Source organism: Psammomys obesus, unplaced genomic scaffold (assembly GCF_907164565.1).
Source record: "Psammomys obesus unplaced genomic scaffold, mPsaObe1.curated_primary_1811, whole genome shotgun sequence".
Classification (NCBI taxonomy): domain Eukaryota; kingdom Metazoa; phylum Chordata; class Mammalia; order Rodentia; family Muridae; genus Psammomys; species Psammomys obesus.
The window spans coordinates 180,908-201,741 of NW_026596085.1; the positions used below are offsets into that span (position 1 = coordinate 180,908).

The window sequence follows — 20,834 nt, forward strand, 5'->3', positions numbered from 1 at the left end:
AGGTATGTGCTTGGCTGCCTGGCCTTCTCCCTGCTCTTTCCTCTGGAACTCGGCCTTCTTGGCACTGACCACCCTGCCCCAGGGAGCCAGCCCAGCCGAAGGGCCCCTCCTCAGTCAGGTTCCCTCTTGTAGGGGACTGTGACAAGCCCCTTGAGCAAGGAAGATGCCCTGTAGGGCAGGCAGAAAGCTGGGGTACGGGGGAGGGGCGGGGCCACACTGTCTAACTAACAGGTTGGTCTGGCTTGAGGTTGAGTCCCGCCCTCCTGCAGCTAATGAACACCATGCAACAGGTGTTTGCGCCTCAGTCCCCAGCCGGCCCTGGAGGTGACAGGAGGCAGCGGCCAGCCACCAACTCCGAAGCTCCCTCGCTCGCTGGTAGGCCCTCCGGCTCCCAGGCCCAGGGGGGCCACCATGGCCTACCGCTCCTGCGTCGTTGGCTTCAGCAGCCTCAGCGGCTGTGAGGTGACCCGTGCAGGCAGTCCCCAGCCTGGGACCTCAGGATGGGGCAGCTGTGGGCTCCCTGGGCCTGGCTTCAGCTCTCGAAGCCTCACAAGCTGCAGGCCAGCGGGCGGCATCCCCAAGGTGACTGTGAACCCCAGCCTGCTGGTACCTCTGGACCTCAAGGTGGACCCAGCTGTCCAACAGCAGAAGAACCAAGAGAAGGAGGAGATGAAGGTCCTCAATGACAAATTTGCCTCCCTCATCGGCAAGGTGAGCTGAGTGGGACAGGGCTCCAAAACAGAAGGGCAGCCCCGCCCCTGCTGACGGCCAATGGGGAGGTGGCACGGCTAAACCCGCAGGAGGCAGAATGGGAAATTCTATGCCACACTGGTGTCTTGGGAGAAAGGAACCCAGGATGCACTCTGAGGGAAATCTGGATAAGGGCATGGCACCTGGCTTGGGGGTGGGGAAGCCAGTGTGCCCCCCCAGCAGTCAAGGAAGTGCTGGGGGGGCATAGAGGTGTGACCTACTGGCCTCTGCCCGGGCAGGTGGATGGAAGACACTGCTAAAATGCCCTCCTGACCCCAAGCGGGCCAGCCTGGAAGCATCTCCCCCCAGGCTGCCCAGCTGGCCTTCCCCATTCATCCATAGAACCACTGCTGCCAGCAGGTCCAAAGGGGCGTGTGGGGCAGGACTGAGGCTGCCACGGAGGCTGGGTGAGGAAAGAGCAGCTTTGGCTCGTCAGGAGAAAGGAATGCAGAGGACTATGTGAGAGTCCAGCCAGCAGCCAACAGCTGGGGCGCTCTGCACTCACCTAGGTGGAAGCACCAGGGCCCCAGCCGCCTAGCCCCCACGCTTCCTAGACTCACTGCCTGCAGCTAGCGAGGGCTTCAGGAAGTCCTGTCTGTCTGCCAAAGCTGTGCCCACTCAACCTTCAGCTTCCTCCTGAGTCACAGCCGCACTGGCTATACTGCATGCTGGCGGGCCGGACACCACAGGCACCTCCGGTCCCCTCCACTGGAAAGAGAGGTGTTTCATGTCCATTGCGCAGGAAAGGGAAAGTGCCTGCCTCGCCTCTGAGGAGGCAGAGACCCAGCTTCATCTACCTCTGGGTTTCTAACTCTGCATACCCTTGCACATTTCTGGGGGTGCTGAGAGGCAGGGCGTACAGAGAGGTAGAGAGGAGAGAGTGTCACACGGGGGCCTGTGTGAACCCCACAGGAACTTAGCGAGCAGGCTGTCGGTCGGCACCAACATCACCACTGTTGGTTTCCCAGCCGTACACATGGGGTAATAGGACCAGAGAGGCTAGGTGCCCGGCCCGCAGTCACACAGCCAACTGCCGACACAGCTGAGGCGTGAACTCAAGTCTGCACGAGAGAGAAGGACCTGTTTGAGTCTCAGCAGAACCGTGTCTTTCTCCCCAGCCTCTGACTAGCTCAGTATCTCCTCACTTACATCCAAAGTGCCCAGACTGGGGGAGGGGCAAGCAACCCTTCCCCCAGCCCGGCTGCACCATGGAACGGGTGGCCGGGGAGGTAGGCCCTGCAGAGGCGCCTCCTTGACAAGTCTGGCTAATCCCTTAAAAGGAGTGCTGCACTGAACTATGTAATTTGGCTCCCATGGGTGGCTTTTCTCCGTCGAACAAATGCCAATGCTGATGTCACGCTGAGCCACTGCCCTGGGCACGGGGTGGGAATCGTGGGTGTGCGCCCAGGGAAGGAGCCAGCACAGCTGGGGTCTTGGGTTCAGGCCCATGAAGGGCCTTAGCAGGACTCAAACCTCCAGCTCTCAGAGGTGGCCTTGAGACGGGTGCGCTTGCTGTAGGGTGCAGGGAGCTGTGGGTCCAGGCCTCTGGAGACCCTGCGGCCCCAGGAGATGGGCAGCCGCTCAAAGAAGCCTCAGAAGCCTATGACTGAGTTTAAATCCTGGGCTCCCCACCTGTGTGACCTCAGGTGGGTTGCTGAGCCTCTTTGGGCCTGTCAATCAAATGGGATGGTTTTTGAAAAGCAGTGAGAACACATCTACCAGATAGTGCAGGCTTTCTGATCCTTTGCTAAGAACGGAGTAAACAGGCCTGGTGCGGCCAGCTCCCGGACCTTGATACCCCCCACACACACCCGAGGCCTGGAGAGCAAGGGGAAGGTGGGGAGGGGCTCATGGGGAGGGGTGCAACCGAGGCTTCAGAGAGAGGTGCAGGCAGGGAAGGCTTGGGAGATGGATTCCAGGCCCAGGGCAAGGCTGGGGCTCTGAGCAGAGAGCAGGGAGGAGTGCTCCACTCCTCTCCCCACTCAGGGCCCTCTGCTGCCCTGAGAAACAGTGTGTGTGGAAGGGAAGGGAAGGGAGCTGATCCCCCAGAGGCCACGATGGTGTTCCCTTCAGTGATAGGCTGTTTCCTTAAGTAAATGGCTTGCCCTCTCTGTGCCTCAGATTCTGGGGCTCTGCTCTACAGCCATCCTGTGTCCCTGGCAGGGGGAGACTGACAAGGCCACAGGCACAGGGAAGGACGAGGAAGGCTGGAGAGGTTCGCTGCAGGGGGATTTCCAACATGAAGACAGCCTAGGTGATGGGGCGCTGAGGAAGGACAGCCCAAGGGCAGAGGACAGCTGGACATGAGGGCAGGACACGCAGTTCTGAAGGTCTCAGCATCCCTGTCCTCAGGACTGCTGTCATCAGACACAGGCCCGGTTTCCTGTGGGTCCCTGCTCCTCCACTGGGACTTGGCACCTTCCTGGCACAGTGGGGACCCCTGTCAAATGTCTACCTGCAGACAGTGGTCAGGCCCTCCACAAGGCGCACCCCAGCTCCAGCCAAAAGGAGACTCGGCAACCTCTGTGAAAAAAATCTCACACTATAAGGCCTGTTCAGCCAGACCTGGCTCCCTGCAGCTCCCAGCCTGTTTCCTTTTTTGTACAGTGAGGAGACAGACAAACCAGGAATTTGCCCTGGAAAGGAGCCCCCCATAGCTGCCACTGTGCCCCCATAGGGCAGGGACCTGCAGTGCTGCCACTGTGCCCCACAGGGCAGGGGGACTGGCTGGAGGAGGTTGCACTGGCTCCTCTTGGGAGCTGGGATTACTGGCCCTCCCTAGGCCTTTGTTTCCATAGGGAGGAGCCTTTCTGCCTTCAGCAGGCCATGGCTAAAGATGACTTCTCATCCCCACCCACTGAGACAAGAGACTCCCCAAAGCTGGTGGGAGACAGAAGGTATACCCTTGGTTCCCCCAAGGGCCCAGTGCCCTCCAGCTGTGCTGGTTGGCCCAATTCACAGCATCTCCCTGACGGAACAGTGCCGAAGCGTAGAGCGCGGAGGGTAGACCGAGAGAACTTCCTGGTGAAGGCTTTCCTGTTGCCCGTGGGTGGAGGCACCCTCAGTGTAAACATGGACTCCTGCTTGTCAAAATGCAGAGAAGGTGGGGTGAGCCGATACTCCCCCACAGCCTCCCTCACACACGCACACAAAGCAAGGCAAGAACCCTCCTCACCTCCAGCCCGACGGAACCTGTTTGATTGTGGCCCAGGTTTAAGGCAGTGTCAAGCGGAACTTCCCAGAGAGATGGGTGTGAGGCAGGGGAATGCTGCTCACCAGCGTCATAGTCCGTGCCTCTACCCAATGCTCCTGCCCTCCTCCCTACCAGGAAAAAAAAAAAAAAAAGGTGCCAAAGGCTTGTGGCAGCTTTCGGGCTGTGGTCCTGGGAGTAAGGCCAGCACTTTCGGCATACCAGCATCCAGTTAGCACCACATCCTCAAGGTCAGAGCAGCCTCCTGCCGTCAGCCCTCACCGCTGTGGCCACCCAGGGCTCCCGAGCTGACTGGGAGGACGCGTGAGAAGCTGGGGGGGGGTCCTGACTCAGTCTGTGGACATCCTTCAGGGGTGACTGGGAGGAGACACGCAGCGGAGGAAGGCAGAGGATACTCAGGAGGACAGGCAAGGGGAGGACAAACCAGGAAGTCTCCATTGTGCTGGGGCGCAGTCCAGTGGGAACGGAGGCGAGAAGAGAACCAGGCAGCCTTCTGGGGCCGAGCTGTGGTCCAGGGGTTGTAGGTGCCTCCATAGATCCAAGCAATGGGGGAAGGGGTCAAAGCTTGGGGAAACCTGCAGGGTTTAGAGCCCCCTCCGTCCTTATCCTCAAGCCCACTCTGACCCTGCCTGGGGAAAAGCCCTCTTCCGAAGGGCCCCAGGCCCAGGCCCAGGCCCCAGGAGGCACACTTCAGCAGTACATGACCTCAGTGCAGGCTGGGGGCACAGCTCGGTGGGCAGAGTGCTTGCCTGGCATGCAGCAGGGTCCAGATCTGAACCCCGGCGCTGCATGAAGCAAGAGCTGTGGTCTCAGCAGTAGACGTAGGAGAAACGGAAATCCAAGGTCGTCCTCAGCTACATAACGAGCTTGAGGCCAGCCTGTCCCAGAACAAGCAAACAAACAAAATCCCAGGTGCCGGGTCTGGCTCTGCTGCCTGCTATCGTTCTTACAGCTCTGTGGGCCGGGTGCTGGCCCCCTCTGGAAACTGTGCTGATAGCAATTCCCACTCCACAGGGTGTTGCCTCAAAGGAGTTGGAACACGAAGCACTTGGAACCAGTCGGTGCACAGTTGGCACCTCACACGCATTGGCAGCTGCAGCTCTCCCGAGCTCATTCCCACCTTTTGCCCCTCCCCCACACACAGCCGTTTCAGACAGGCGGTGTTATCCACCTCAGCTTCCAGCTGGGGAAACTGAGGCTCAAAGCATCTGCAACCCTGGGTCTGTCGGGAGGGTTAATACTAAAATGCCAAGTAAGCCTGCCTGTCTGGGTTTCAAGGCCAGATGCGATCAGGCTTGCGGTGGAGGAGAGGCAGGTAGGACCCCCTACATCTCCCGTGCTCCTATTTCGGGCTCTCGCATTAGCCTGCGACAGGCCAGAGTTCCACGCCCTGCTCCCCTAGCTTACCGAAGGCCCTGCCCAGGCCAGGAAGCCTCTGTCTCTTGTCTCCACCTCCATCCTGCCCTTATCTCAGCATCTCCAATGCAACAGCCAAGAGCCGGAGGTGGCTCTGCACAGCGCTCGGAGCGCGGGAACGCGTGCAGATGAGCTGCTCTGTCCCGGGGAGTCCCTCCTCGGGGTCCCCCAGCCTGCCCAGGGAACCCAGTGTGGCACCTGCCGACCTACTCAGCTCCCTCCTGCTCTTGCAGGTACAAGCTCTGGAGCAGCGCAACCAGCTGCTGGAAACCCGCTGGAGCTTCCTGCAGGGCCAGGGGTCGGCTACCTTCGACCTCAGCCACCACTACGAGGCCTTCCAGGGCCAGCTGCAGGAGGAGCTGCGCAAAGTGGGCCAGGAGCGGGGACAGCTGGAGGCCAGCCTGTCGCAGGTGCTGGAGAAAGTGGAGGAGTTTCGCATCAGGTAGGCCTCACCCGCCGAGAACCAGGGGCTGAGGCTGAGCGCGGGGACCAGGCTGAACTCCGGAGGGGTGCCCCCAAGCTGGAGGGAGGAGCATCGGTCTTCTCTAGACACAACTCTTGAGAACATCACGGGCACCACTGTAGATACTGCAGGTATGGGTGGACCTCCTGCAGTGGCCCTGACGGTCCGCCAAGCTTCGGCCACACAGGCTTAGAGCTAAGCCCTGGGTGCTGGCCTGACACAGGCCTGGCTGCAGCAGCCCTTCCTGAGCCTGCATACATGCCAGCGCCTGCGTACTGCCCTGGGATGGGACCTCCTGCTTGTAGCATAAGCGCTGAGCTCTGCAACGCGCCCTGCGTGTTGAGCTTGGCCTTGGCACTAAGAGGGAAACCCTAAGAGCAGGCAGGCGACAGTCAGGGCTTACCTTGGTAAAGCAGCAGACCCTGTTAGAGCGTGCTGCTAGGCCTCACGGTAGCAGGAAGATGAGGGGAACATGATGCTTTTACAGCTACTGAGACAGAGGGATAGACAGGCAGGTGGACAGAAAGTGGGCAAGCGCCGCCCAGTAGTCACAGGCCCTAGATTTGTGGCTTCAGGCAAGCATAGCCCACTGACTGGTCACTGTTCCCTCCTGAGTGTGAGAACAAGGTGACTGACAGTAACCTCAGTTGCCATGAGGAAAAACCTGAGAGTTCAGGTTGGTACCTGGCAGTGACTTTCCTGTCCCCAAGAATGGTAGCGCTGCCAAAAAAAAAAAAAAACTGGCTACGCCGAGCTAGCCAGCCGAGGAAGGCAGAATAAGCACCTGGGAGGCCCAGGGAAGGGGTGGCCCTCTCTAAGATCAAGCAGTGGACAAGCCCTCCCAGACAAGGCAGCTGAGGCTGAGCAGAGAAGTAGCTCATGCCCCTGGGTCCCTCCTCAGGCCCTCGTCCTGCAGTGTGGCCCACAGACCATCAGTCAGAGGCAGGACCAGCATTCCAGGAGCAGCCAGGCAGAGCAGAGAGTAGGCCAGCTTGCCTGGGAATCCAGGCTCCTGAGCTGAGGAACGCTGTGGAGGCCACCTCCCCCAGAGAGCTTCCCAAGTCCTCGGAAACCCACACGGGCGTGTGATCACGCGGGCCTGCCCAGCACGTGTTCCCCAGGAGCTTCAGCCCGTTTCACTGGTCCCTGATAGGTCTGACAGCCTCAGAGGAGGCTCAAGGCAAGGCCTACTAAGCAAAAATGTCACCCTCAGTGGCCACGGAAGCATGGCAGGCCAGGGCACCTGCAGCTGAATCCCTCTCAGGCCCGGCTGCTTGCTGTCACCTGGACCCTGACCCACTTCCTGTCTGCCTGGCCATTCAGGCTTCTCTCTCTTCTCTGGGGAGGGGAAGTTGATAGTCAGTCTTACAGAAGGGTGTCAGGAGTTTGGGGTCTTCAGGCAGCTGGCAGTGTGGGGTGGAGCCCTGGCAGGGAGGGGCCGGCCGTGCCTCGCCTCTGCAGGGTGATGAGCTCAGTCTTGCTCCCAGAAATAAACAAGTGGGGTGGCAGCTGTGACAGGTTCAGGAGCTGGTGGCTGGCAGGCTGGTAGCAGACTGGAAGTGGGACGGGAAATAGGCACTACCTGAGCTGCAGTGGGATGGAGGCTTCCAAGCATGGGGAACCCAAGAGCCCCAGGTCTGCCTGGCCTAACTCTCCCACTTACTGAAAACAAAGCAGAGGCCCAGCGAGGGGAAGCGACACTCCCGGGCTCAGCCAGCCAACTCGGGCATGGCGGAGAGCCACACGAGGTGGCTGCCGAACAGAAGCGTGTGGCTGAGGGGTGAGCGGGGGCCGAGTCTGGCTGAGCATCAGACAGCAGGCTGGGGCAGACTGAGGCAGGCTGCCTTTGAGGAAGGGCTTCTTCCACCTCACACAAAAGCTGGGAGCCAGTAGCAGGAGCTTCAGGGAGACTGGGCGCCAGCCCCAGACTGGAACCCAGCGCTAAGCCTCAGACCTCCTGATGGACCATCAGCCTAGGGCTCAGGCATTGGCCCACCTGGAGGCCACAATGAGGAGGGCCTCTAGCCCCAAGTGTCCCAGTGCTCTTCCCTACTGGGGGGGGGGGAGCATTTGGCTGCCATCAAAGTCCTGATACATGTTTACTAGGTCCCTAGTGGGTCTCTACCTGGCAGATCTGCCTGAAACACCCAGGAGGCACAGGTTCCTCATCCACAGTGAAAGCCCCATTCACAGGGTAGGCAGCTCCATGGGCCTCGGCCAGGACCAGGATCCTTCTAAGCTTTCTCAGGGGACACAGCCACCAAGGAGGTGTCTCTAAGCGATTAAGAACTAGTAGGACAATGGCAGAGATGGGATGGCATGGTTATCCAAAGGGGAAGCAGACAAGGATGCCCAGAGGATGGAAAGGGCAGAAAGGGCCTGGCACCCAGGGGTCCATCCAGATCCTCCCCAAGGTTGGCAGGTTCCACTACCCAGAGGAAAGATGGGTGCTGACCAGCTACCTGCATTTAGAGGGCAGCAGGACGAGGGACTCATTGCCTTCAGCCCCAAGGCAGGGGAATTTCACCGGGGCTCCCAGACTCCAGTGAGAGAGGCATGCCCTCGTAGGTGACCCTGACGGCCGGGAACGACGCTCAGAGAGCCAGCCCCACTCTCCAGAGGCGTGGTGTGGTATAGCAGGGTTCATGCGGGCATGGGTGGCAGAACTACAGCACACTTTGAGTCCTCGTGACATTTCCATTGTCACAGCAGAGTCCACACACGAGTGATGTAATCAAGTGGGCGGCTACTCAGAAAGGCAGCTAGCACTTGGAGCGCCTGTGCCTCTCACTGTCACGTAAGACCCCAAGAGAGAGGGTGTTGGGGAGCACGGAGAAGGAGGCCCATGATACCTGTTGCACACGCATAAACACACACATGTGTAGTCAGGACTTCTGACCCATTTTATTCTCCCTGATGCATAGCCCCTGTCCAGCCCCACCATGACCCTCAGAGACCTTCACAGACACCCAGAAGACAAGGAATGGCCAAGTGCAGCTCAAACCCAGAGATTTAGAGAGCCTGGTCCCCCTGTGAACCCTGCCACGCTTAGGTCCACTCCACTGCAGATGTGGGCCCAGTCATGTGGCAGGGCCACCGTGCCATTGCCCTGCTGGGAGGTCAGAGATTGGGGCAGGTAGGCACCTGTAATTAGAGCCCTGAGTCAGGCATTCCTGGAGAGAAGAGAAGAAACTAACCCACTTCCATGCCCGTCCCCCAGGGCTGTCCTTGACGGCAGATGCCAGCCACCCTTTGGGGCCAAGACCAAAGGGTGTCTTAAAGAGAAGAGGATAAAGTGATGGAGCAAAGGGTCCTGCCCCCATTCAGCAGAGCCTGACTGAGGCAGCAAGCAACCGGGAAAAGTGAGGCTTTGTAGAGTGCCCTCCACAGGCCATGTATCTGTCCCCGCAGCAGGACAGACTGCACGTACGGCCTTACAAACAGGAGGTAATGGAGGACAGGAGAAACAAGTTGCCACTAAGCGTGCTGAGCCGAGCGCACGGAGGGCCCTATCCCTGCCCCCCTTTGGAGGTTCCAGAATAAGATGGTGCCCACTTTCTAGCAGAGCCAAGGAGCAAGAACGGGCTGCAGGGAAGAGAGCGTGAAACCAAAATAGGAACAAAATGCCTTGCAAGCTAAGGGTTCTGTTTGCAGTTAATTCCTTGCAAGTTAAGGTTTCTGTTTCTAATTAGGAATAGGTTCCTGTTCCTTAGATCTGATGCAAACTGCTTTCCACCCCAGTCACATGATGTAATCCTTACCCTTGCTCCTTCCCTTTCACTATCTTTCTAACAACGTGTAACAGCCAACTCTCTCCCCTGTGAACACTTTGTCTCTCCCATAAAGGGGACTCCAAGAGGCCAGCACAGGCTGCTCTCTCTGACTTGGGGTGAGACTGCTGGCTGGCCAGTCCGAGGCACACTCCAATATACACCCCAAAATACAGTTTGTTTCAATTGGACAACCGTGGATTTGGTCTTTTCTCCTCCAGAGTCTCAGGTTTAACAACAGGAATGAGCAGGATGCTAGGAGAGGAAAGACCACAGGCCTGGCCACACACTTGTGATTCCGGGGGTGGGCAGGTGAAGGAGTCACCGTGAAAGAGCTGACAGTCAAGAAGGCTTCCCAGATGACTATGCAGTAGAGCCAGGAAGCGGGCAGCCACCGCCGGGAGGTCCCAGGGAAGGGTGTGTCTCACAAGACCCGAGCTTGTGTCCACTGAAGGAAGAACCAAGGCTTCCTGTTCGATTTTGTTTTGTTTTTTGTTTTAAGACAAGGCCCCATTATGTAGCCCTGGATAGCCTAGAACTGACAGTCCAGGTTGGCCTCCAGCTTGTAGACTCTTGTCTCTGCCTCCCACGTGCTAGAACTATAGGTGTGTGCCACCACGTCCAGAAGGGCCACCCCCTCCAACCGCCACAAAGCACGGAGAGGTCTAGCAGAGACTTGGACCCCTCACAGAACAGTTAGCCACACCCCAAGCTCCACAATGTTGCTGAGGTATGCCTCTCCCCACAGGTATGAGGACGAGATCTCCAAGCGCACAGACCTAGAGTTCACCTTTGTCCAGCTGAAGAAGGTAACCACCAGCCCCTCCAAAATGGCCCTCCATCATGGCCCTCTCCCACAATCCTCCACCATGGTCCTCTGCCATGGTCCTCTGCCCTTGTCCCAGCATTGTCCCACTTTCCCTGATGCCTAAGCAAAGCTCTCAGGCACCTGAGCTGCAGCACCAACAGAAAGAAAGGCCAAGCGCCAGGCTGCCCCTTTCTGCAGGCTTGGGTATCGTCCCCTCCCCAGAAACCGTCCCACCTAACTCCTGCCCCGAGCCCTGGCCTTTTAGCCTCCATCTCCCACCTCCACTCCCAACTCCAGGACCTGGATGCTGAGTGTCTCCGACGAACTGAACTGGAAACCAAGCTAAAAGGCCTGCAGAGCTTCATGGAGCTAATGAGAACGGTCTATGAGCAGGTGAGAAAAGAAGGGCCTCATGGAGCTCACTCTTCAGAGGCGAGGGACACAAGTGGGGATCATTGAATGTTTAACACTCACCATTTCCAGCTGGTGACATTACGGCTTCCCAAGTGCACTCCTCTCCGGGTGCCAACGATCCTTACACTTCCCTTAGCCACACAGTTCATGACACAGGGGCAGGGTCCCAAAAGTCACTCGATTTGAGAGAGCCACCTTTATGCGTGTTAGGGTGCTAGCGAACAGAACAAATGCAAGAGTCAGTACGACGGTCCTTGTGTGATACATCCCTACTTGGGCTGAGCTCCATCTGGGTCCACGGCACTTCTGCCTCTGATGGACAGCGCCACCCCCCACCTCTTGGCTAAGATGGGAAGATTCATGGTGGCTCAGCCCAATCTTAAATGAGGTGGTAAATGTAGACAGAGAAGCTTCCAGAACATAGGCCCATCTATCTCTGAGGTCCTCGGCTGAGCCTGGGGAACTCAAGACCTGGCTCTCCAGGAACACTGTGCCCTCCTGGGCATCCTACCACAGCCTCTCTCACTCTCTTCATGTCACCCGTCTCAGGGGGCGGGGCGGTACAGGGGTAGCCTTTCACAAACAAGGAGTAAGAGAGCCATGGCTGGGGTTGACAGGCCCCAGAGCCCGTGTGCTGCCAACAGCTGGTGCCAAGCCATAGCAATGAAGTCAAGGCTGGAGCAGAGGCCAGTGTCACTGCCACAGTCCATGCAGAGTTCTGGGACCCACAGACTTCTGAGCATGTCTTCCCAGCCTAAGAAGGAGCTCAGGCCTCTCTTCCAGCAAGCTCAGCATCCCAGGACCCCTATGGGACTGACAGCCATTTGTGGCTGTGGGATGGAGCAGAGCAGAGAGAACTCCCACCCTCAGGGGCAGTAGGAAGGCGAGCTTACAGCTAGCCACACCGCCTGGCAGCCCTCCACAGCTGGGCCACACCCTGTGCGCTGCCCTGGGCTCCACACTCGCAGGCTGGCTGCTCTGCCCAAGCTCCTCTTGGCTTTGTGTGTGCCATATGGGCAACAGAGGGGCAGTGCTTCAGATTCTCTGCTCCACTATGCTCACCAATGCCTGGCAAGCTCAGAGCCCTAAGCCAAGGTGAAGGCCCTGCAGCTGAGACCCAGGCAGAAGGAGGCTGGCCATCCCCAACAGACCCAAGCATTGCCAAAGACTGTGTGCCTAAAGAGGCTTTTGGCCCCATCTCAATAGCCAGGCCTGTGAGCTCCATCCATGTGGAGCCACAGCTCTTGGGCTCGGTTTTAACTCCTCCCCTTTTATCATCTCTGTAACTTTGACTGAGCTTTGTCTCCTCCCTGTGCCTCAGTTTCCACATTTGTAAGTTGAGGAGAGTAACAGTAGCAGCCTGGTATGAGGAGACACTATGATCAAAGAAAGTCTTATAAGAGAAAGCGTTTAACTAGGGGCTTGCTGACAGTTTCAGAGGTTAGCCCATGGCAGGGAGCATGGTGGCATGATGGTACACATGGTACTGGAGAAGTAGCTAAGAGCTTTACATCCTGACCAGCAGGCAGAGAGAGAGAGAGAGAGAGAGAGAGAGAACTGGGCCTTGTATGAGCGTTTAACACCTCAAAGCCCATCCCCAGCGGCATACCTCCTCCAACAAGGCCACACCTACAACTAGGCCACACCCCCTAATCCTTCTCCAATAGTGCCACTCCCTGATGACTAAGCCTTCAAATATATGAGGCTGTGGGGACCACACTTCTTCAGACCCCCACAGCACCCCTGGTCATCCGGTGCAAGGCTCCAGCAGCTGCCCAGATCACCTGATGCACCTTTGAGTGACCTGGGCACCTCCCCCCCATTGTAAAGCTTCTTACACTACTGTAGACAGCAATCCTCCCACCACGCTGTGGCTGGGGAAACTTTTACCCCGTCTGCATCTGGCCGGACGCTCAACAGATGGGTGGCCACAGCGGGCAGCTCAAGCGGCTTCTGCCACTTTTGCAAGCCGCCAGGTAGACAGTTAGCTGGGCTTTATGATCCACTCCATGAACCCCTTGTCCCTGAGAAGGTAACACTGACCTTTTGTCAGAAAGATGCCGGCGAGCCCCTAAGACAGCTCTGCCTACAGAAAACAAAACCCAAGCCGTGCAGGCATGTCCTAGAAGCCATGTTTCAAAACAAGAAACTGGGCTGGGCTGTAGCTTTCTGGTAGGTGTCTCCCCTCCATCAGGAGACCCTAACCCTGACCTCCAGCCCTGCCCTCCCCAGAAAGGGAGACAGAATTATGATGACATATTTCCCTTACCCCAATACACCCAAAACATGAGGGGTTTAATTTGTAACCAGTGTAAATACTAGCGGACTATTTCACTTTTCTTTCTCTTTTTAAACATTCAGAGTCAGGCGTGGTAGGTCGCACCTACAGTCCCAGCACTCAGGAGAGAAAGGCAAGACCAAGAGTTCAAGGCCCTCCTTCACACAGGCCAGACAGGGCTGCATAAAACAAAATGGACACTCAAGAAATTTCAAGTCTGGAGCACATTTTACACACACAGTAGCTCACACCTCAGTCAGATGAGTCATAGCCCTGTGCCCCAAGGCCACTGGTGTGAGCGGCTCCCTTCCTGAACAGAGCAGGCCACAGCTCTCTCTGTGACAGGAAGACACACTGAACTGTGGGTAGGCCTCCCCCCCCCCCCCCCCCACCCAGGATGGGTACTTGGTTTTCAACCTTGGGTCCGATCAGAAAAGCCTTGAAGTATATAGATCTATGCCCTGTGGATGTCCCAGGAAACGGGGAGCCCTCCCCCCTCTTCAACACCAGGGAGCACATTGTGGGGCCTCTCCCAGACGGCTGGGTGGTACCCACTGGTCAGCATCCAGCCGCAATGCTGCCCGCCACACCAGGTTCCAGGAAGCTCTGGGCAGAGTCAGCCCACAGCCTCTGTGCTAACTGCTCTCCACACTAACTCTCAGCCAGTGCTCACCATTCCAATAACGATGAAAACCCTTAACTAAGATTTAAAATCTGGCTCAGTAGCTGTGGGAACCGGAGCAGGCTGCTTTAACCTCCCCGAGCCGAGCGCGAGCGAGCGCGAGCGAGCGCCTGTGAGCTGTGACAGTCAGATGACAGCCTCTGGTGTCAGTTCTCACCTTTCCTTGTTTGAGACAGGCTCTCTACTTTGTTGTTCAGGGCTGAGTGTGACCGTCTAGCCGGCCCTCAGTCTGCTGGGGATACCCTTGTCTCTGCCTCCCATCTCAAACGCTTTAGGGTTATAGACACTCACTAGGGAGCCCAGCTTTACGTGGGTCCTAGGGATTCGAACCAGGGTCCTCGTGCTTGCCTAGCAACCCTCTTGCCCACTCGGCCACCGCTCCATCCCAGAGCTTATTTCTCCGCAGATGTAAAGCGCTTAGAATGATGTCTTCCGTGGAGAGAACACTGACAAGCTCTGTCTGGCACCCGCTTTACAGATGGGGCCCAGAGGCTCAGAGGGCTTGAGACCTTGGTCCGTGTTGTCTAGTGAATCCAAGGTGGTCGTGTTTACAAGACAGTGAGCAGACTTACCAAGAGACCCCCCGTCACCCCCGGAGAGTCTCCTCAGGGCCCCGAGGGAAACACGTGACTTACACACCGCAGCCTCCTCCAGCTGAGGCTCCCTAGGGAGCTGAACTGTTCTGTGGTGCGGCTCTTGCCAACTCCGGGTGTCGGGGGCCCGTCCCTTGGTGGCACCGCACACACAAGGGCGCATTGTTATCCCCTCACTCCCGGCGGGGCCGGCGAGTCTGGACAGGCATGCAGCTGCTCTGTGCACCACCTCTGCTTCTGCTCCTCTCGCTCCCGCCCCCTGCTTCTTTTCAGAAAGGGTACAGGGTGGCTGGCCGTCCTCTGGCCCCAACAGGGAAGGCCTGTCCTTTGTGGCAGCTCGTGGCTGGGCCCTGGACTTTCCTAGGCCAGACGCCACATCAGACCTGAGCTTGTGGAGTGTGGGGCTATAGCCTCATTCACTGATCTCCACACACTCCCAGCGGGTCCCCAGAATCACACCTCTAAACCTGTCCTAGCAGGTGCTCGTTACAGCGGGCAACGTTGCTGGTGACAGTGTGGCCCGAGTCCAGTCGGAGCCGGCAGCCCGCCTTTGCCCAGAGATGTAGATTTATTCAATTCATCTGAGGACCAGTCAAAGATCCCCACCGCGACTGGGCTCCGAGCCAGGCAGGCAGGACCTGAGCTTCCTTCCCTGAGCTAGACAGGGGCTCTCGAATACTTGTAGAACCCGAGCTTCCTTTCCCAGGAGGTGCCGGCGGTCAAGACTGTAGGCAAGCAAACAGGAAAGGTGCGGTCCGCTGTCCGCACGGCCCACGACACCACCCTAGCTCTGAAGCTACACTCCAGAATTCAAGACACCAGTAGGAAGTTCCAGGCCCTGTCAGACACCACGGAGAGTTCTCTAGGCCTAACGATGAATTAGGGAGGGGATCCCCAAAAGTGACGAGGGTCAATGTATATGGCCATGAGGGAACCAGCTGAGCCCAGGGCCTGAGCAGGGTTCCGGCTCTGAGGGCCAGCTCACAGGGGGCCGGGGACAAATGGCAGGGTGCACTGTTCATCAGCGCAGGATAAAACTCAGATCCTGGGGGACTCTGCGTTTTCATGAAGTAGACAGCTGAAGACTTCTCGTGGTTCGCACCGACTTCCAGCCACTGTTGGGGTCCTGCCTGACCATTGAGTTTTAAGAGGCAATGAGGTGGACCGCAACCAGAGACACCGCTGGAAAGTGGTGCCTGAAACAGGAGACGGGGTCTGTGGATATCAGGCCAGGCAGCATCCAGGCCCGACCTCCAGAGCGAGCCGCAGCCACACACCGCCACCTCTGCTGGCTCCCTGCCTGGCCCCGTGGCCAGCTGACTCACCTCTCTGAGGCACGCTGGCAGCCATCTTCTGTTGACACACTCTGGCTCCTCCACCCTGGAGGCCCCCCAAGGCCTGGGTTGTTGTTCAGCACCTCCAGAGGAAGCGGCCCAGGCTTGTGCAACACTCTGCAGCCCCTGAGATCCCCTGTTCCCACCCGGAGCCTTCCCGTGGGAAAGCTGGCCGGGACAGTAGGAAGTTGGCCTGGCACTACAAAGACACCAGAAAGCTCAGCTCCCCTGGCCCCCAGGGTAACAGCCTCACCCCACGATCAGGGAAGAGGAAACTGTCCTGTCCCAGCACACCACGCCGCACTGCTGGGCCCGGAGCATGGCCTGGGGGAGGAGGCCGTTACACTTCCAGAGGGATCTAGGGAAGATGACCACAGCAGTTTGTACCGTTCCCCAAGGATTCGCCAGCCTCCAGCCCCACCCTGGCTAGCCTCATCCTTCATTCTCTCTGCTCACCAACGGGTGACCACGGGTGAAGGGGACCCTGCCAGGCCCAGTGAGAAGACGGAGGGCGACAGACGGCCAAGGAGGCTGCCGAGCCCCACCTCAGCACCAGCCAGGAGGGGGTGGGGGCGTGAGTATGAAAGCCACACAGACAGACAGACACACACATACGCACGCACACATGCACAAAGGGAGAACAGTCTCCACCTGAGGAGTCAAGGAGATCCTGTGTGCCTGAGGGACCGGGGGTCCTCCTCGGCAGCCCTGAGCCTCCTACCTCTGTGCTGCCCAGGAGCTGAAAGACCTTACAGCCCAAGTGAGGGATGTGTCGGTGAGCGTGGACCTGGACAACCGCTGCCGCATCGACCTGAGCGGCATCGTGGAGGAGGTGAAGGCCCAGTACGACGCCATCGCCGCCCGGAGCCTAGAGGAGGCGGAAGCCTACACACGGAGCCAGGTCAGGGGCTGACACGCAGGGAGGGCAGGTGGGGGCTGACCTGCAGGGAGAAACATGGTGGCAGCTCTGACCTGAGTTTCTCTGAGGAGTGGTAGATGTAGGGAGGGTTGCAGCATTCAGCCACAGACAGCTCGGAAAGAGTGAGAGCCACTCCTGCAGGACCCTGGGAGCTGTGGGCAGCCGTGGAGAGCCGTGGGGAGCCGCGGGCAGCCGTGAGGAGCCGTGGGGAGCCGTGGGCAGCCGTGGGCAGCCGTGGGCAGCCGTGGCAGGAAGCTGTGTGGCCCTTCCCACAGGGCACAGAGTTGCCAGCACCGCAGCGGGCATGGGCGTGGCTTACCCAGGGCAGCTTGTGGGGCTGGAGAGGGAGGTGGGAGCGGACTGCAGAGGTGAGGCTGGGGGTGTTGAGGGACTACAACCATCTTTCCGTCCCCTTCCCACCCCTTCAGCTTGAGGAGCGAGCCGCCCGCTCGGCGGAGTTCGGGAACAGCCTCCAAAGCAGCCGCTGCGAGATCGCCGACCTCAATGTGCACATCCAGAAGCTTCGTTCTCAGATCCTCTCCGTCAAGAGCCACGTGAGAAAACCTCTGAAGGGCCTGAGGGGCCGTAGGGACCAGGAGACACTCAGACAGGCCGAGTACACGCAAGACCCGGCCAAGGGGCCTGAGCGTGGCTATTGGTGCCTCTGGCCTCAGTTTCCTCATCCACCAAATGGAGAGGAGCGTGGCTATGGTGGCCGTGAGGGACGCGAGTTCTGCACAGGAACAGCCTCTGTAGAGTGCCCGGAGCTACCGGGACATCAGAAAGGCCCCCACCACCATGCACGACGGGGCCCTGGGCCCTGCCCAAGCCCAATCACGCAGAATGGGAGGAATGTGGGCTCGCGGGACTTCCTGCCCTACTCAAACACCCTCTAAGTCCATTGCAAGCCATCGCCACGCCTAGAAATGCCGTTGCTTAGCTACCTCTCCCAACCACGCCCCCTTCCCTTGGCTGCAGTGCCTGAAACTGGAGGAGAACATCAAGGTGGCGGAGGAGCAAGGCGAGCTGGCCTTCCAGGACGCCAAGGACAAGCTGGCCCAGCTGGAGGCCGCCCTGCAGAAAGCCAAGCAGGACATGGCGCGGCAGCTGCGCGAGTACCAGGAGCTCATGAACGTCAAGCTGGCGCTGGACATCGAGATCGCCACCTACCACAAGCTGGTGGAAGGGGAAGAGAGCCGGTGAGGAAAGGGAAAGGGGCGGAGAGCGGGGCGGAGGGCGGGGCGGGGCGAGGGGCGAGGCTAAAGCCAGCCGCCTGTCCAGCCTGCAATCCAGCCGGACACTGTCCGGAACTGAGACCTAGTTCCTACGGCCAGTTTGCCCGGCAGGAAAATGGGCTAATGATAAACATGGCTCGCTGGTGGTGGGGAAGCCAGCTGAATCTGACCAGAGAGATTGCTCAATGCGGAGCTCCCCATCCCCGCAATCCACACGGTGGAAGGGGAGAACCAGTTCCCACCTGTTATCTGAACCTCACATGCACTCTGTGACACACGGGTGCATGCGCACGCGCGCACACACACACACGCACACACACACACGCACACACACACACACAAGGTTTTTTTTAAGTTCAAGGTGGCTATCTCCGGGTTGTTGTTTTTAACTGCTCAGGCATGTTCAGCATGCATGGACTGAGTCCATCTGGAGCAGACCCTGGGAGAAAGGCAGAGCGGGCATCCTGGCTTATCTAAAGTCCAGGTTTGGGTCTCACACACCGAGACTCTCCTCCCCTCCCACCCTCACACCGTCTGAGGAGCCAGAAGCAGGACAGTCATGCTTCCTCAGCCCCCTACCCCCTAGGAACTCCAGAGACAAGGACAGCTGGCTAGCCAGGGTCGCATGACAGGACAACCACAGACTGCAGCCCCCATCCTAACGGGGTTCAAATCCCAGGTTCCCGTCACACCCTGCCTCCCCCTCCCGCAGGATGGACCTACCTTCAGCCACCGTGGTCAGCGCCGTGCAATCCCGAAGCAGAACCAGTAAGTCCACATGCCCGGAGACCCACGGCAGGGATGTGGGGACGGGAGCCCCGAAGGCATCCTTACGTGGCTTCCGTTGCTCCAGCCCCTTCAGTCCCTCACCCTTGTGTCCCCTGTAGCTGCCTCCAAGTCTGGCCTCTCTAAGACCCCCTCCCGGAAGAAGAAGACCCGCAGAGGTCCTGTGATCAAAATCACCGAAATGTCAGAGAAGTACCTCTCCCAGGAGTCAGAGGCCTCAGAGTAAGGCCCCAGAGCCTCAGGCCACTGCCGCGCAGCCAGAGGGACTTAAGCTAAACTCGAGAACGCGGCCTGGAGCCTCTAGGTTGGGAGGGGAGACAATGAACAGAGAGAGATGGGCTCCAGCTGAGACTGTTTCTCCGGATGGTCAGCAACAGCAGGGGCATGGCCAGCTCTGTTCTGCATCTGTGTCTCACTCGCCACTCCCAGCCTCCTGGCCGCAGGCTGTCCTGGTGTGTAAGGGGAACCTGGGGTCCGTCGCCTCCTCGCTCGCCCCTCTGAAGCTGCCCTTCCCACAGCCCTGACAAGGTACTTGACTTCTGCCCATCGCTTGCCCTGACTTCTGCCTCGGCCTCGCCTCTACCTCAGAGCCGAGACTGGCATCTTGTCTAGCCGTAGTCTGAGCTGAGGACACACGTGGGTTCTGTCCCACACCCGGAGCTCCTGGGGACTGGGGCACCCTGGGTTCCCTGCCCTGAGGCTTCCCAGACACCTGACAGTATTGGGGACAAGAGAGGAAAGGCCTGATGTGACAGAGCCTGAGCCTCGGAGTGGCCCAGAGGCCTGCACACACCCTCACTAGGGACTAAGGTATCAGTCATAACTGCGCTCCAGGGGTATTCTGGCCATGGCCAACACCCCGGAGGAGAGCCCAGAGACGGCAGCCTGACTCCAGGCCTTGCCTCCACCTCCCTGCCATTCTGGGCTGTGCCACCATCCTGCAGTCTGAGCTCTGCCTCCAGCCCAGGTCTCTCCAGCCTCGTCCCTTGATTTTGGTGCAGCGGGCCTAGAGCCCCAGAGCCTACCCTACCAGACACACCCATTTCCCCAAATCCCACTTCCTAGGACCTCTGTCTGTTCTACCCCAGGGCCAAGGATCTAGGACATCCCACACAGTGGGCCAAATCTTCCCAGTCCTCCCCCCTCCAGTTCCTCCCTTCCTCTGAGCTTACTCCCCTGCCTCTGGTGGGCCATGAAGAAGGCTAAGCATGGAAAGATCCAGAAGCTTCTTAACCCTTAAGTAGGTCCAGGAAGCCCCAATGGGGGCTTCACAGGATCCAACCCGAGAGCCATCCTGCATCCACCAAGGGGATCTGACTTAGCCAGAGAGTCCTGTACTCTTCCCTGGCTCTCACCTCTGGGGTCTGCAGGGGCACAGTGGTGCCAGCCTCCCCATCCCACCAGCCTCCTTCTCCCCTCCCTTTCCTCCCCTGACATCCATGTCCTGGCTCCTGCCTCACCTCCTCTCCTAGCCTGTCTCTCATCCCTTCATCTCAGCCTCCAGGACAAGGTGTCCAGCAAGGCCCCTGGCCCTCCAAGCCTGCAGGGAGTCTCCTGGGCCAGAGGGACCCACAATATACTCAAAGCAGGTGCTCTTTGCTGCTTTCTCTCAGGCTATTTATCCGTTTCCAAGGGAGCAAATCCTCAGTGGGGACATGAAATATAGGAAGTATATATTATTTTTTCATAACTTATGTGGCTTTTAACTTATTGCTCCCCTTCCTGTTTCTGCATGACCAGTGCTGTGCATACTATCAGGATTTTAGAGAACTCATTCCAGCCACCTGGCTGACTTGGGCAAGGTGAATAAAGTATTGAGATTCATCATAGTTAGAGCTGCCGGGCATTGATTTTTATATGTTGGGTGTTTGCTTCATTTTGTTTTGAGTGTGTTGGAGACAGGATTTTGGGTAGCCCAAGCTGGCCTCAAACTCCTACAGACAAGGATGCCCTGAACTCTCTGTTCTTCTGCCTTGGTCTCCCAGAGGGCTGTAATTACAGGTATTTGCCCCCATTCCTCGCTTGAGTGTCTAATTTTAATCTCCCCCTCAGGGTGGTGTGGTGGCACACAGTCATCCCAGGCTGACCTCGGGGCGTGACAGGCTCTGTAGTTGTAGGGAGCTGTAACTTCAGACCAATGGGGAATAGATGCAGAAGTTCCCCCACCGTTTCCTG

At 58.5% G+C, this 20,834-nt stretch overlaps 1 protein-coding gene across 1 annotated transcript; it reads left to right on the plus strand.

Moving 5' to 3' along the window:
* The first annotated feature begins 295 nt into the window (after positions 1 to 295).
* Positions 296 to 20,488, plus strand: Krt80 (keratin 80). Its single transcript, XM_055627264.1, has 9 exons — positions 296 to 711; positions 5,611 to 5,819; positions 10,359 to 10,419; positions 10,716 to 10,811; positions 16,456 to 16,620; positions 17,067 to 17,192; positions 17,617 to 17,837; positions 18,586 to 18,641; positions 18,761 to 20,488. The coding sequence occupies exons 1-9, from the start codon at positions 412 to 414 to the stop codon at positions 18,883 to 18,885; spliced, it is 1,359 nt and encodes a 452-aa protein (XP_055483239.1). The 5' UTR covers positions 296 to 411; the 3' UTR covers positions 18,886 to 20,488.
* The last annotated feature ends 346 nt before the right edge of the window (positions 20,489 to 20,834 follow it).

What these genes read in the sequence shown, in the direction of transcription:
- Krt80 (XM_055627264.1), top strand. Translation starts at nt 412, where the DNA reads ATGGCCTACCGCTCCTGCGTCGTTGGCTTCAGCAGCCTCAGCGGCTGT. An exon ending in CCTTTGTCCAGCTGAAGAAG is followed by an intron (nt 10,420 to 10,715) that starts GTAACCACCAGC and finishes TCCCAACTCCAG; the next exon opens with GACCTGGATGCTGAGTGTCT. An exon ending in GTGGAAGGGGAAGAGAGCCG is followed by an intron (nt 17,838 to 18,585) that starts GTGAGGAAAGGG and finishes CCCCTCCCGCAG; the next exon opens with GATGGACCTACCTTCAGCCA.